This window comes from Canis lupus, chromosome 5, assembly GCF_003254725.2.
Source record: "Canis lupus dingo isolate Sandy chromosome 5, ASM325472v2, whole genome shotgun sequence".
In the NCBI taxonomy this organism is placed as follows: domain Eukaryota; kingdom Metazoa; phylum Chordata; class Mammalia; order Carnivora; family Canidae; genus Canis; species Canis lupus.
The window spans coordinates 65,648,965-65,664,539 of NC_064247.1; the positions used below are offsets into that span (position 1 = coordinate 65,648,965).

The 15,575-nt window shown below is 56.7% G+C and overlaps 1 protein-coding gene across 1 annotated transcript in view; it reads right to left on the bottom strand.

Annotated features, from left to right (window-relative positions):
• The window catches only part of JPH3 (junctophilin 3), an 81,239-nt gene extending 66,273 nt beyond the window's left edge, over window positions 1–14,966 (bottom strand). Inside the window, exon 1 of the mRNA XM_025427059.3 lies at window positions 14,247–14,966. Within this exon, the coding sequence (XP_025282844.1) occupies window positions 14,247–14,628 (382 nt within the window). The 5' untranslated portion in view covers window positions 14,629–14,966. The remainder of the gene's footprint in view (window positions 1–14,246) is intronic.
• Window positions 14,967–15,575: the final 609 nt, after the last annotated feature.

Consider the following 15,575-nt stretch of genomic DNA (forward strand, 5'->3'; position numbering starts at 1 on the left):
GGGGATCCACAATTAATTTCCTCCAGATGGGGCCCTGCACCGCAGACGCGCCACTCAGCCCCATGTCGTCCAGGTGGTGGGGGACACCTGAGCCCAGGGAGGCTCCAGGCCAGCTTTGGGCTGAGATCTTCATCTCCAGTGGGTTACCTCCTGGCCCCTAAGAGTCAGGCTGGCTCTGTGCAGACCCAGGCAGGGCCTGACCCCTGGACACTGCCCCTTGAGTCTGGCACAACCACAGCCACAGCCGCTGGTTCCCCATGCTCCCGGGGGGTCCTGTTTCCTTTGCCTACACGCACACTTAAAAACACTCCTCCTGGAGCATCTGCAAGCTCCCAGGCTGCCCAGCCCCCCTCCACCATCCTCTGGGTCTCTGTGGGAAAGCCCTGGCCCAGGTCCCTCCATCCTGTCAGCAGTAAAAGGGGAGCTATGTAACAGGTGCACGGACAGGTCCCCTCAGCCGGCCCAATAGTACCATAATACTTGGGGCCGGCTCATTGCCAGGGACATGGTCAGTGCTCAATAAATACCTGTGTGGGTCCCAACTATCCTGCGGACACCACGGCTGTTATGTCCCTGCTGGTGAAACAGCCCCTAAATGCGGCCCCTCAAAGCCTCCACTGCAGAGCCTGGATGGGAACTCTGACCTCCTAGCCGGTGGGCAGTGGCTCCAGTTCTGTCAAGCCAACATTTACTGAACACCTACTGTGTCCTGGTACCGCGCTCATACTCTACAGGCAAGAGAAAGGCATCAGATTTATTTCAAGGAATCCACCATCCAATGGGGAGGCAGCAGGCACAGGGGAATCCTGGGGGGCAGTCAGGAGGCGGGCGCTGGACTTTAAGTCAATGTGCTATCTACAATGTATTTTAAACATCTACAACTCAACAATCAAAAGACAAGCCAGTTTTAAAGCAGGCAAGGACCTGAACAGACATGTCTCCAAAGACCTGCATGTGGCCCACGAGCACGTGGACAGAGATCCAACACGGCCAGTCCTCAGGGAGACGCACATCCGAACCACAGGAGACAGCACTTCACAGCCACCAGGATGGCCGGAACGGAAGGACAGCGTAGCAGGTGCTGGTGAGGACATGGGGAAAGCGGCCCCCATGCAGTGCTGGTGGGAGCCCAGGATGGCCAGCTGCCGTGGAGAACAGAACAACGGCGGCACAAGGCCCAACACGGAGTCACCCTGGGATCCAGCAATCCCCATCACCCCACCCAGGTCTCTATAGAACTGAGACCCGAAACCGCATGTCCGCACAACAACTTACCCAGGACTGTTCACAGCTGCCCTCTTCACACTGGCCCCGAGGTGGAACCCACCTCAATGTCCACGGACCGATGTATGGATAAATGAAACGTGTGCTCACCACACCATGGGATATTATTCAGTCTTAAGGAGGAATCAAGTCGTGGCACAGGTGACGGCCTGGGGACATCCGTGAATGACTCGGAAAACAACACACTGAGGGCGAAGCCTGCCACAAAGGCTCCCTGTGGGACCCCATCCACACCAAGCATCCAGACCCAGAGACAGAAAGCAGATCGGGGGCTGTCCAGGGTGAGACTGCTTACTGCACGAGGGGTTTCTCTCTTGGGTCATAAAAAGTGTTCTAGGGGTGCATGGGTGGCTCAGTGGCTGAGCGTCTGCCTTCAGTCCAGATCATGATCCCAGGATCCTGGGATCGAGTCTCGCAACAAGCTCCCTTCTCAGCCAAGAACCTGCTTCTCCCTCTCCCTTCACGACTACCCCGCTCATTCTCACTCTCTCTCTTTCAAACAAATAGAATCTTGAAAAAAATATTTCTTAATGTTCTAAAATCAGGTGGTGGTGACAGCTGTGCAACCTCGTGAACATACTAAAAGCCACTGAATCGTACGCTTGAAAAGGCAAACTTTATGTCACTTACACCGCCACAAAGGTGATACCAAAGACATATCACGGTGCTACCATTTGCCCCCTCTCAGGGTGCAGACACAGAACCACATCTAGGGTGCAGAAAGGACAAGTGGGAAGAAGGTGAGGTGCATAGCAGGGGCCATAATCCAGCACCGGTGCCCTTAACGGATAACAACACAAAGTACTGGCAGCTGGCTCATGGGACATCTGCATGCAGCAGGCACATGCATAGAAACCTTCACCAGCTCTCCCATTCGCTCTGAGTCCTGGGGCCTCTCCCCTCTAGTGCCACCCCTCCTGACTTCATGGGACAAGTCCCAGTGGGTGGTGCCCTCACCTAGATTAGGTGTACAATCTCCCTGCAGCCTTCCACCCTCATCTGGCCACATGAAGCCTCTCACACCACACTCGTCCCACATGCAATTCTTGCCCATAGACCCGCTCAGCCCTCAGGTCCCCACTGTCTGAAAGGGAAGGTCCAGGAGGTCGCTCACAACTGAGAGCTGGCTGTCTGGGCTCCGCACACTGCTCAGCCAACCTCCAAACACTTGGGCCTCTGTTTCTGCCCAACCCACTGCCCCCATCCAGACCCAAGCCATCATCTCTCCTCCCCTGGACACAAGCACCCTCCCAGGGGTCTCCGGCTTCTACTCTGGCTCCCATCTCCTTCCCCGCCAGCAGCCAGAGCGATGACCCAAACACACCGCACAGGCAGCAATGGTCCAGCAGTTGCGCTCCTAGGCATATATCCCAGAGACACGAAGGCTATGTTCACCTAAGAGCCTCTCCATGCAAATCTGCAGCAGCCGTATTCATCACGGCCCCAGACACCCCTCCATGGTACATGGTGACACAGTGTGGTCTGCACACACGCACAGCCCAGGACCCCGGCTGGCAGAAAAAAGGAATGAGGTATGGATGCACACAACGACATGGATGGGTCTCCAGAGAACCACAGTAAGTGAAGAAAGCCAGTCCCAAAAGGGCGCATGCTATATAATCCCATGTATAGAACATTTTGGAAATGAGAAAATGACAGGAGGGAGAGCAATGAGTGGGTGCCAGGGATGGGAGGGAGGAGGGTGTGGCTCTGAAAGGCGGCTGGGGGTTCCTGCTGATGAAACGCTCTGTGTCTCTGTGGGCATCCTGGCTGCAACGCTGTGTGGTTCTTACGTCAGGTGCTACCTTTGGGGAGACTGGGTGGAGGGCACAGGGGATGCCTCTGTGTTAGTCTCAAAACCACGTATGAGTCCACACGCATCTTGAAACGAAAACTTAACTACAAGAGTATGAACCTCCTTTCCTCCGGTGGGGCCCTGGCAGCTAGGCTCAGACCCCCTGCCCCGGGACCCCTTTCCTTAGGTTAATGAGCCACCTGTTGTGGCCTGTGAGCCTCTGCACCGCTGTTCTCCCTCCCTGCACACCCCTGCTCCTGCTCTGCATGAGGCTGCCGCTCCTATCCTCCAGCTCTCCACGGGTTTATCATCCATGCATCAGCCAAGCAGTATTTCCAGAGCTCTCCCTGCTGCGGGGTCACAGTGAGGAACTCACCAGACCCAGTCTCACCGCCCAGAGCCTCCAGTCCACAGGACGGGACCTTCACGGGAGCATGTGTGCATGGAGAACCCAGAGGCACTCTGGGGCCCTGGCGCCCCACACCAGCCTCATCAAAATGCATTCAACTCTTGCCTTTTCTCCCCCAGAGCCACCCCCCGCCAGCCAGGCCTTTGACCTCAGCAGCAAGCAAACAGACAGCTGAGGGAGGGGGCACTGAATGGTCGTGCACAGAAGCTGGCTGCCCAGTCCCCAGGTGGGCAGAGGGGCGCCAGCTCATGGTCCTCCGGCTTAGCCTCTGCAACCAGCCTCCGAAAAACCCTGCACTGGTTTGCCATGCACACCCCCCACCCGGCGGGACTCCTGGGCGCACCCTCAGGGCCTCCCTCAGTACCTGGAACCCTCTCCACCGAAAAACCCTCCCGAGCTCCCTACAGTGAGACCAACCCTCTGGCACCTTCAGAGGTCTTCTCTTCTCCGGTTAGCGGTCCTCGCCCAAGGCAGAGGCTGACGGGAAGGGGCAGGTGGTTCTCAGGTGTGGTCCTCAGGACTCTGGCCCCAGATGGCCCCAGACGTGTGTCCTCTGCTAGGTTCCCTCCTGGGGAGCCCAGGGTGGAAGGTCTGGAGTAGATCACTAGCTGTTGAGACCCTTAGCCAGCACCCCCATCTCCTTGGCCTCACTGGGCCTCTGCTTCCCCCTCCAGAATGGGGGAGTCACGCCTTTCAGGCAGGCCGAATGAAGGAAGGCACAGGCAGCAACTAGCTCCTGACCAGACAGCTGCTAACACTCCAGTCTAGCTGAACTGGTGGGGAGGGCGCAGGATGAAGAAGTTTCAGGGGTCAAATACTGCCTGGACCAGCCGATGGTCCTGCAGGAGAAGCTGAGGGCCCTGGGGCCTGGGCACGGGAAGGGGCGTGTTCATGGGACAGGAGGAGGGGAAGGCCAGTGCCACCCGCTCCAGCCCTTGCTCTGGACTCACCGGCTGCAGGCATCTGCTGGCTTTGCCCTCCCTCCGGGTCCCAATTGCTGTGCACACTGATGATCGTGTCTGGGCACCATGAAAAGTTGGAGGGTTCCTATCCTGGGGTCCATGGATAAGTCTTAGGGAGTCTGTGGACCCCCACAAGCACCCACAAAACGTCACATGTGCAAGGACCTGCATGTGTCCTGAGAGAGGACCCTCAGCTCCACTACACTCTCAGAGGAGTCTGGAAAACCCACGAGTTCATGAATGCCGAGCAAAGAGCCACCGAGGGCCCGGCTTCAGAAGACGCGGCCACTCGTCCCTGCCTCTGTGTTACTATTGGACCGTGGGTGCCTCCCTGGTCCTCAGCTGCCTCAACTGTAGACCAAGGGGGTAGCTGACGCTACTGTCCCCACAGTGCTGCCGACAGCTCTAGGCCAGCCCCGCTGCCCACCGGCCCTGCGGCCTCGCCAAGCCACCCAGTGCTGGGAGCATTACCTTCTCCCCTCTTTCATGGGAGCACATTGCATGCCTCAACACAAAGCACTATTTTAAGGACTAAAAGGGATAACATCTATGGTAAAGCACAGAGACGTTCAAAAATAGTGAGTACTGGGACACTTCAGTGGCTCAGTCCTTGAAGCATCTGCCTTCAGCTCAGGTCACAATCCCAGGGCCCTGGATTCAGCCCCTTGTTGGGCTCCCTGCTCAGCGGATAGTCTGCTTTTCCCTCTCCCTCTGCTCCTCCCTCTGCTCTCTCTGTCTCTCTCTCGCTCTCTCTCAAATAAATAAAATCTTTTTAAAATTTTTTGAGTATCCTTCCTTCAAAGGACTCTCCATGGCTTTGGGATTGTAGGTGACCACGTATGTGCTCTGGAGCACTTTCAAACTGAAGTCTGTGACTAGTGTCCCCCAGACACACATGTCCTTGTCCCAACCCCAACACCCATGAATATGCCCTTGCACAGACACAGGGTTCTTGTGGGTGCAATGAAGTTAAATTAAAGATCTGGAGAGACTATCCTGGAATTTGGCCCTAAATGTAGGGACAGTGCCCTGTAAGGAAGGAAGAGGAAAAGGCAGAGACAGAGTGGGGGCCACACACACACAGCAGCTCCCCTCGCTGGAACATTGGCAAATGCTTGAAAATCTGTACATCTGTTTTATTTATTTATTTTTTTTAAGGAAGCACAGCATCTACTTCATGAGCCACTTGACCTGGCGTTTGAAGAACCACCTAGAGCAGGGGCTCTCAGCCCTGCTGGGTTTTATCACAGACCCAGGCCAGGAGGCCACCCTCCCAGAGCCTGGCTGGAATTCCAGCTGGGTCTTCGCTGCCATCCTCCCTGCAACACCCTGGATGCATAGCCAGCCGTCCATCCCAGATGCACACCAGCATCACCAGGACAGTCTTCAAAGGATCCCAATGCGCAGGCTGCACCCAGACCACCTCAGTCAGTATCTCTGGGTGAGGCCTGGGCCTCAGCATTTTCCAAAGCAGCCACATGATTCCACGTGTAGCTGAGACTGGGACTAGTGGTTGTTCCTACATTTGAGCCACCCGGGCATCTTGCAAACATGCGGCTTCTGGCCCTGGATGTCCCTGGGCCAGGGCTGCGGGTGGGGGGCTGAGATTCTGCATTGTTAACAGTCTCCTGGGGAACCATTTTCTGTGGCTTTGCTGTGCTGCTGGGGTTAAGAAGCACCAGCCTATACAGCCACCTGGAAAACTGTATGGAGTTTCCTTTAAAAGTTAAAAATGGAGCTACCCTATGATCCAGCAATTCCACTACTGGGTATTTACCCCAAAAATACAAATGTAGTGGGGCGGCCCCGGGTGGCTCAGTGTTTTAGCGCCGCCTTCAGCCCAGGGTGTGATCCTGGAGACCTGGGATCGAGTCCCACATCAGGCTCCCTGCATAGAGCCTGCTTCTCCCTCTGCCTGTATCTCTGCCTCTCTCTGTGTGTCTCTCGTGAAAAAATAAATAAAATCTTTAAAAAAAAATACAACCATAGTGATCTGAACAGGCACCTGCACCCAAATGTTTATAGCAGCAATGTCCACAATAGCCAAACTACAGAAAGAGCCCAGATGTCCAGTGACAGATGAATGGATAAAGAAGATGTGGTCTACATACACAATGGAATATTACTCAGCCATCAGAAAGAATGAAATCTTGCCATTTGCAACGACGTGGATGGAACTAGAGTATTATGCTGAGCGAAATAAGTCAGTCAGAGAAAGATAAGACCATACAGTCTCACTCATATGTAGAACTTAAGAAACAAAGCAAATGAACATGGGGAAGGGAGGGAAAAATAAAACAAGGTGAAATCAGAGACAGAGACAAACCACAAAAGACTCTTAACTCTAGGAAACAGAGTTGCTGGAGGCCAGGGGAATAGCAGGATGGGGTAACTGGGGGATGGGCAGTAAGAAGTGCACTTTTTGTGATGAGCACAAGGTGTTATAGGCAACTGATGAATCACTGAACTCTACCTCTGAAACTAATAATATACTATATGTTAATTAATTGAATGTAAGTTTAAAAAAAGAAACAAGAAGCACCAGCCTAGAGCCATGCTTCTAAAGGTAGGGTTCTCAGACAAGAAGCAGCAGCAGCACCAACTGAAACTTGTTAGAAACATACATCGTCAGGCAGCATCTCAGACCAGAAATTCAGGGGTGGGGCCAGCAAATCTGCTTTGGGCACCTTCCAGGCAATTCTGATGCACAGTCAAGTTTGCAAAACACTCCGGCCAATAGCGACAGTGGTGGGCCAGCCCCCTGCCCAACACCTGCTCTATCAGCAGCACAGAGGACTGTGGTTTCTCTGGACACCCAGGAAGGTGGGAGCCGCACATGGAGAGAGGCAAAGAGTGTGATGGCTCCACCACAGAAGACATGCCTCCTGCAGAGTCGGCAATGCTAGTGTTGAAGCCACGGCCCCCTGCCCGCTGTCATTCAGCCTGAGCTCGGCTGTCCCCTCCCCTGGACACCTCTGCTGCTCTCAGGGACACACACACTTCCCCCTTCCCTCCTCAGAACCTTCGCCTGCGGGGTTCCATCAGAGCCCCCCCGACTCCAGAATGAGAAACCCTTGATTATTTACATGTTTTAGTTTCACATCCAGACTTTTTGGTAGAAGTCACTTCATCCTGCTTCTTGTACATCGCTGCAAACTACATACGGCATACCTCGGGCATCAACCAGATTCACAGGTAATAAATGAGATGGTGTTAGGAGGTGGGGCCTTCAGGGAGTCCTTAGGAATGGGATTAGTGCCTGATAAAGGAGACCCGGAGCACTCCTCTGGCCCTTTCCCCACGTGAGGACACAGGGAGCATGGCAGTCTGCAATCCAGAAGCAGGCCTTCACCAGACACCAATCTGCTTGCCCCTTGACCTCCAACTTCCCAGCCTCGGGAGCTGTGAGAGATACATGTCATTGTTCAGAAGCCCCCAATCTGTGGAATTCTGTGACAGCAGCCCCAACAGACACAAGCACAGTCAGGCTCAGCAGCTATTTCCAGGTTGATTCACAAAAGGCCACCCTGGGCTTGTGTGTCCTTTCCCCCCTGAACATAGTAGAGACTCACGAAACGCACCTCAGCAACTGGACGAGTCAAACCAAGGCAACTATAGCAGCAAAGAGAGTTATAAAGCAGGTGGAGGAAAGGCTGCTTGTTTTTCTGCATCTCTCCCAGCACTTTGCCACTAACGCTGCTCACTAGACAGTGCTCCCACCGTGCCCTCTGGTCACAACTGCGTCGCACCCTCAGGATGTCGGAACACCATCAGAATGGGTTCCCTTTATTCTATACCATCCATCTCACTCCTGGGAAACAATGGCAGAGCCTTACAAGCAATGACAGAGCCAAGAGCAAAACAAAACCCATCAGGGACTTATCACAGAGATGCTTTCAGAGAACCATGAGTGAGGGTGACCTACTGGCATGAGAGTCTCAGGGAAAACTTTTCCTTTAATGCTCAATGCCCAGCTGTAAGTGCTTGCAATGAAGTGGACGTGCGGCGTAATGGTAGTGATACATTGCCCTCATTCATCCACAGTCAGCATGCCGGCACCACCGCAGTCACTGGACACACGGCAGTGACCGGCATAGACCCATCCCTCCCTGTGCGAAGCTTACACACTCGCAGAACCTTCTGTGATGGTGGACAAGTTCTATCTCTGCACCATCCATTAAGTCCCACATTGCTATCGAGCACATGAAATACAGCTAGTGAGATGGAAACACTGAATATCTACATTGTGTTTCACCATGATTCAAATTTAAATTCAAAAGGCCACATGTGGCCAGCAGCCACTGTATTGGGTAGGGTTGGTACAGGTGAGGAACCCCAGCACTGATTTAAGGAGAAAGGTGGCACAGCAGTCTCTTACTGGCTGCTACAGACAAGATCATCCCTCTGCCTGGCTCTGGTTGTACACCTACAGCCTCTGCACACCTCGCGAGAGCAGAGGCGCACACAGAGGCACAAAAGTGAGCCTCAGGCAAAGACCTCACTCCAGACCCACCCCACCATCCAGGAGATACTCTTAGGTCACCAGCAGACACCAGGAGGCACCCGACCTGACAGTATTGGGGTGCAAACAGCAAACCCCCCCCTCGCCAGGGGCGGTGTTTGTTGGAATATGGAACCCACACACTGACAGGGCGGGCAGGAACGGGAAAACTTCTGGTGGCCGAGGGTGCTGGACAGGTCAGGGGTAGTGGTCACGGCCGGGAGGCTCAGTTTGGCGGCCCGGCTGGAAGAGAAAGAGAGCAAAGCACGGGCGCGTGTGTGCGGCGCTCTCCACGGTGCTGAAGAGACCAGCCGCTCCTCTGTCCTAAAGGAAGACACAGTGGGTCCTGTGGGTCTGAGGGAACCCCTGGTCGGATGCACAGAGCAACACCAGGACCCCAGGTTAGCGCTCACTCCACCCACCATGTGCCTTGCACGAGTCGGGAGACTGTAAATTGGGGGAGTGGCTGATCTAAGAGGGGGCGACCACGGTGGGAAATCCAAAGAAACATCACCCCCTCTAGATCCCACAAATCCACATATCCTGTTGTCCTCGAAGGATGCTGAGCATTAGATACACAGCTGTCAGCTCAGAGTCGACAACCACTTATCCAGAGTTGTGCTGGGGGAAAGCGAGGAGGAAAAGGAGCCCCAGGAGCCACCACCACTCTCTGTCTTCCCAGCCATGCCCCCTCCAGCCCACAGTCCTCCTCCCTCGGTCAGCTGTGCTGTCACCATCAACCAGGGCTCCTCGCTACCTCAGCGGCCAGGGAGCGGCTATTTCCGGAGGGTGCTGACCCTCATCTCCTCACCCGCGTGTGGTAAGGTGCCTGATCTGAAGCACCCACATCGCTCCAGGGCTGCGCTGGGTGAGGGGAGCGTGCAGAAACACTTCCTCCTCAGCTATTATTGGCAACAAAGAACTAGTTATTTGCTTTTTCTTTCTCCCTTCATCTCCCGGAGCCTTTTCCCTCACCAAAGTGGCTGAACCAGAATCTCTGAGGAGATGCTTATCTTCAGGAGCTGCTTTTGTTTCCGAAATGAATTCCAATTGGCCTACGTTGTCTGTCCGTCCGTCCATGTCCATGGACCTGCTTCCTCCCTAACCTGGGCATGTGGATTTTTTTTTAAGTTTGCTTTCACATATTCATGGCCTAGTATAAAAAATATGCCCCATGGTCATTTATTTTGTTTGGATGAGGGCTTCTTCCCCTTTAAAAGGGGCATTAACTACATAAACATGTGCTTAAAGTGGAAACAGAGCTCCATCTGACCCTCCTAGGAGGCTGGCACTCACCCTTCACAGGGACACCTGCTTCTCAGGAGCAGGAGTTGGGAGGGATCTGGAGGGTACACGTGGCTGTGTTTTGGGGGACGAGGTGGAAACATCTCTGGGTGACAGGTGTATTGTGTGTGTGTGCGCGCGCACAGGCGCAGAGGGACTAGAATTTAGACTGTGGGCGTGTGTGATTTGTGTGGGCCGAGGGATCTGGGCCAGTGAACGGAATCTGCATTTGAGGGGGGAGGCCTGGTGTGTGAGATGACTCACATCTTTCAGGCTGTGGGAGGGTTTATTTGTGGGGGTAACTTTGGTCCGAGGGGTCCTGTGTACACGGCACCAGGAGGAAATATTTACCTTTGCGGAGTCCAGCAAGTGGAGAAGGGGCCATGCAGTGCCAGCAGGGCTGGAGGGAGCAGCTGGGTGTGCACCTGTGCCTTTGCCTACAACTCCGGGCTGCCGCGCCCCAAGAAGAAGCGGGGTGCGGAGGAAGAGGAAGGAACGAGGAGGTCGTTTTGCACAAGGGAGTTTAGAGAATGTGTTCCACACAAAAGCACAGGCTCTGGAATCACCGTCCTGAGCGCGAATCCTGGTGCTGCCCGGCACCCGCCAGTCAGGTCTTCTGCCCTCTGTGAGCCTCCGCTTCCCAATGTGGGAAAATGGGAGAAATAAGAAAACTAACCCCACAGAGGTACGGGAATTAAGTGCTAGAATCCATGCAAACATGTGCCCCATGCCTGACACATAGTACCTGTTTAATAAGTGTTTGATATTGCCATTTATCATCATTATCACCATGATCACACCTGGCTATTGGCTCCAGTAATGATCATTGTAAGTGGCATTCACTGCATGTGTACCGTGAGAGCAGAATAGTGGTAAGTAATGATGAAAGCTTACTAGGATCCTAGCACAGCCGTGCACGCACCTCAATCAATCCCCACCTACTTTACAGATGTTATCAGCCCTTCGTACAGATGAAGAGATAGAGGCTCAGAGAAGTTCAAGAACTTGCCCAAGGTCACAAAGCCTAAGGGTTGCAACTCCAAAGCACATGCTCCTGCGGGCCCGGCCCCTGCAGTCTCCCCATCTCCAAGGTGTCCCCCCAACAGATGGACCCTGGAAGTCACTGGGCTCACTTGGGCAGAAAGCGTGCGCCTTGCACTCGGTGGGGAGGATGAACCCAGAGGAGGAGGAGTTGGCAGAGGCGGCCCCAGTTGAAATGGAGTCCATACCAATTCCAGCCAAATGTAGAATACATTTGCCGTTTCTGCATTATTCATGAAAATCCCCGTTTCCCAAAGTCAGCACTGCGAGCTGGGCTGATGCCTGCCCAATCTCCCCACCCCTTGTGCAAGGGAAAAGTCAGACCGGAGTCAGGACCATGAACTCCCTGAGGGCTCTGCTTGCCCTCCCCAAAGCATGAGCCGCCACACCCACCAGCTGAGCGGGGACACACGGGACATCCAGACTCACAGCTGCAACACCCCGCTTTGGTTCTGCTTGCCTAATGGGCTGCTGCAGGGCACACATTCTCAACAGTCACTTCCTTCCTGAGGATAAGCACGGACCATGTCGCAGAAAGGTGGCCCCAGATGTCCAGCCTGATTATCCCAGGCCGGAAGGGTCAATTCAATTTTCCATCATGCCATGTTACCAACCGACAGGGAGCAGTCAGCTCCCGCACCCAGTGCCTGTTAAGCCTACCCTGGTTGGCCTACAGGTGGTGTGATGCGGGGGGGGGGGGGGGGGGGGAGGGGGGGGTTGGGGGCTCCGCTCTGGACAAATCCAAGTTCCAACCATGACTCTGCCACCGTGGGTGGGGGGCTCTGGCCTGTCCCACGGGCTCCTGGGTCTCTCCGGCCTCATCTGTAAACTGGACATGGTCCCCCTCTCTCCACCATGGGAGGGCCCAAGCAGGGCAATGTAGAAGGAGGTGCTTTGGGGAGCAGAAGGCTATGTAGCTGCTTGGATGGGGGATAGGGACCCAAGAACATCAATCCACAGAAGGAAGCATTTCTCACATCAACATATCAGACCCTAAACTCATGGCCAGCCACAGAATCAGGTCTCTTCCCTCCATTAGCACAAAGGAATTCCTACCCTTCCCTCTAAAATGGAAGCTCTCTGAGGACAACAACTTTTGTCTGTTTTGCTCACTGCTGGTTTCCCAGAACCCAGAGCACCTGCTCATAGCAGGCACTCAGTATCTGTTGAACAAAGGAGAGATTTCTGCAGGCCACCCAAGGTGTCCGGGAAGGTGGACAGCCTGGAGGGCTAGACTTCACTCTTAGATATTCTGGGGACTTCCACAGGGACAGGGGCCTGCCTCCTTTCTCCCCGGGCTCCCACATGAGACCGCGAAGCTGCTCTCCTGGCTCAGGCACAGCTGGCAGCACCTCTGGAAGCACAGATCCGCAGAGCAGCACAGCCAGAGCCCCCAGGGTGACAACTACCCTTGGGCTCCCGAGGAGCCCAGCTGGGAGCGCCAGGCTGCTGAGTCGCCCACCTCAGCCACCCACATCTGCTGCCCGAGCCTCGCTGTGTGCGCGCGCACACACGCACCGCCTAAAACCCAGAGAGTCTGCTCAGTTGAGCCCCTGCGCGCCAGGGTCAGGGATGCTCTCCAACCTGCTCCATGAAAACAACAACAGCACAGAAGAGGCCGCCTGGGACAGGGCCGGGCACGGCGTTGACAGGCAGGAGCATTATATAATTAACTGCCCCCCACGCCTTCTCTCCTTTGAGTAATAATGAACCTGCCTCTCAGTTGCATAAGCCAAAATAATAATTACTCTCCAGCCCTCCATCAGTCCTGGATGTGGCAGGGGAGCAGGTGTTTAGTGCCTGCTTCATGAGACGTGGAGGCAGCAAGCAGGCAAGGAGAAGACCACACGTACGTTCATGATCTCCATGCCCAGCAGAAGCACACAAGTCATTGCTGTGCCCCATGCTTTTCCCAGGCATCCATGCCTGACAAATTACCAAGAGGAAGTCACAGAGCCACTTCTGAGGATAAGCTCCCAGATGGGGGGCCGGGGGCATCTAGAGAGCAGGCTTGTTTGGGGTCTGGCTTCCAGGAACAGTAAATGCTCCATGCCTCTCCGATGCACGGAGAAGTGGACACTGGAGTGTCCAGGACAAGCGGGCAGCTGCAAAGCTGGCCAAGGCTCCCTGCACAGAAACCATCTTGCAGCCAGGGCAGGCAAGCAGGCAGGCTCAGCCCTGAATGTGGTGGCATGCTAGAATGAAGGCACAGAGCATTCCCTAAACTACCGGTGAAAATGATTCAGCCACTGGAAGGCAAGATTCCTGGGCTCTCGCTAAACAGATGGGCCTCCTCCTCCCTCCCTCTAGCAGCCTCTCTGGCTGCGCTAGCCCGCGTCCAACCACCTAGAAGTTTATTGCCGTGTTGTGTTGCTTTGGGTTTGTGTTCCTCTCCCAATCACTCCCTTTCCATTGGCTTGGGTTGATCAGGACTAAGGGAGGCCCTTCGGCACCGCAGGAAAACAAGCAGAGCTGGGGCCTGACTTCTGGAGGCCCAGCACCAAGGGAGCTCTGCCAACACGGGCCGGGGGGGGGGGGGCCTCTCCCAGCTCCCCTCCACCCTTGGTGGGTCCCAGATGAGGCCCTGGGCCCAGGGCCTGGGGCCCAGCCTGGCCTTTCCAGCAGGTCTCTGGCCTGTGCTTGGATGATGCACTGACACTGCTCAGCCCCACGGCTCTGGGACTGGCTCTGCTCCTGGAAAGCCCCCAACAATCGTCAGCTGGCACAGGGGTGCTGTCCCCCACCAGGCAGTGGGGCAACCTGTAGCCAGGGCAGCTATGGCCTCCAGGGAGCCCCAGGAAATGCCCCAGGTGCACACGGACGGCCCCACTGGAGGGAGAAGCTCAACTTCCCCAGAGGTAAACAGAAGAGGCAGAGGAGAAGGTCCCTCCTCCGCCCAGCCCCCTGCCCTGCCCTGCCCTGCCCTGCCCTGCCCTGCCCTGCCCGGGGGCCGCCGCCAGCGGCACCTACCTCCGTCAGAGTATGTCTCCGTGCCGTAGCCGTCCTGCAGCCCGTTGCTCCAGGTGCCTTCGTACTTGGCCCCGTTGCCCGTGCACTCCCGCACCCCGTAGCGCCCCTTAAATCCGTGCGTCCACTCGCCCTTGTACACCCACTTCCCCTTGCTCTCCAGGCCGATGCCGTGGCGCTTGCCCTGCGCCCAAGTGCCCTGGTACGTGTTGCCGCTGGGCCAGGTGTAGACGCCCAGCACCTCGAAGCCGTGGCTCCACGAGCCGGTGTATTCGCCTTGGCCCTTGGGACCGGTGCAGACGCCATGGCCGTGCGCCTTGCCGTCCTCCCAGCCTCCACAGTAGGACCCTCCATCGTCAAAATTAAACCTACCCCCACTGGACATGCATGTAACTCGGTTTGCAAATCCCGCAAACGGTGAAAAAAAAAAAAAAAAAAAACCAAGGCGATCAACAAACCGGATTCTTGGTTGGCTGGCTGGCTGGTTTTGTTTTGCCTTTTTTTTTTTTTTTTTTTTTTTTTTTTTTTAAGGAAGAATGGAGAAAGCAAACACCACAGCGAGCAGATCCCGGGCGGCGGGCGGCCGCGGCGCCGGCTTCGGCGGAATTTAAGTCAATTGGGGGCGATTCTTCCTTTTCGAGCTGCGCCGCGGAGCCTGACCAGCGTCTCGCGCTCCCGCTGGAGACAGGACCGGAGGGGAGGAGGGAGGGGGAGGGGAGGGGAGGGGAGGGGGAGGGAGGGGGCAGGAGCAGGAGCGTCTGGTGCAAACGGCTCCACCTCAGCGGCAAGTGCCCCTCGGAGGCGAGCCCGCCGGGCTGGCCGCGCAGGCCGGGGCGGGGACGGCGGGCGGCTCAGGCCCGGGGCGCAGCCCCCCACCTGCGGCTGCCGCGCTGCGGGCGCCCGAGGGCGGCGGCGGGGCCCGCGGGCGGCGGCGGCACGGGCGGCGGCGCGGGCGGCTGCACCATATTGGGGGCCGCGGACCGGGCCGGGCGGCGGCGGCAGCAGCAATGCGGCGGGGCGGGCGGCGGGGCGGGCGGCGGCGGCGGCGGCGGCGGCGTGCGCTCCGGGCCCGGCTCGCGCGCTCGGGGAGGCGCGGCGCGCGCCCGCACCCACCCGCGCCCACCCGCGCCCCCGGCCTGCGCGCCCGCACCCACCCGCGCCCCCGGCCTGCGCGCCCGCACCCACCCGCGCCCACCCGCGCTCCCGGCCTGCGCGCCCGCACCCCCCCCCGCGCCCCCGGCCTGCGCGCCCGCACCCACCCGCGCCCCCCCGCGCCCCCGGCCTGCGCGCCCGCACCCCCCCCCCGCGCCCCCGGCCTGCGCGCCCGCACCC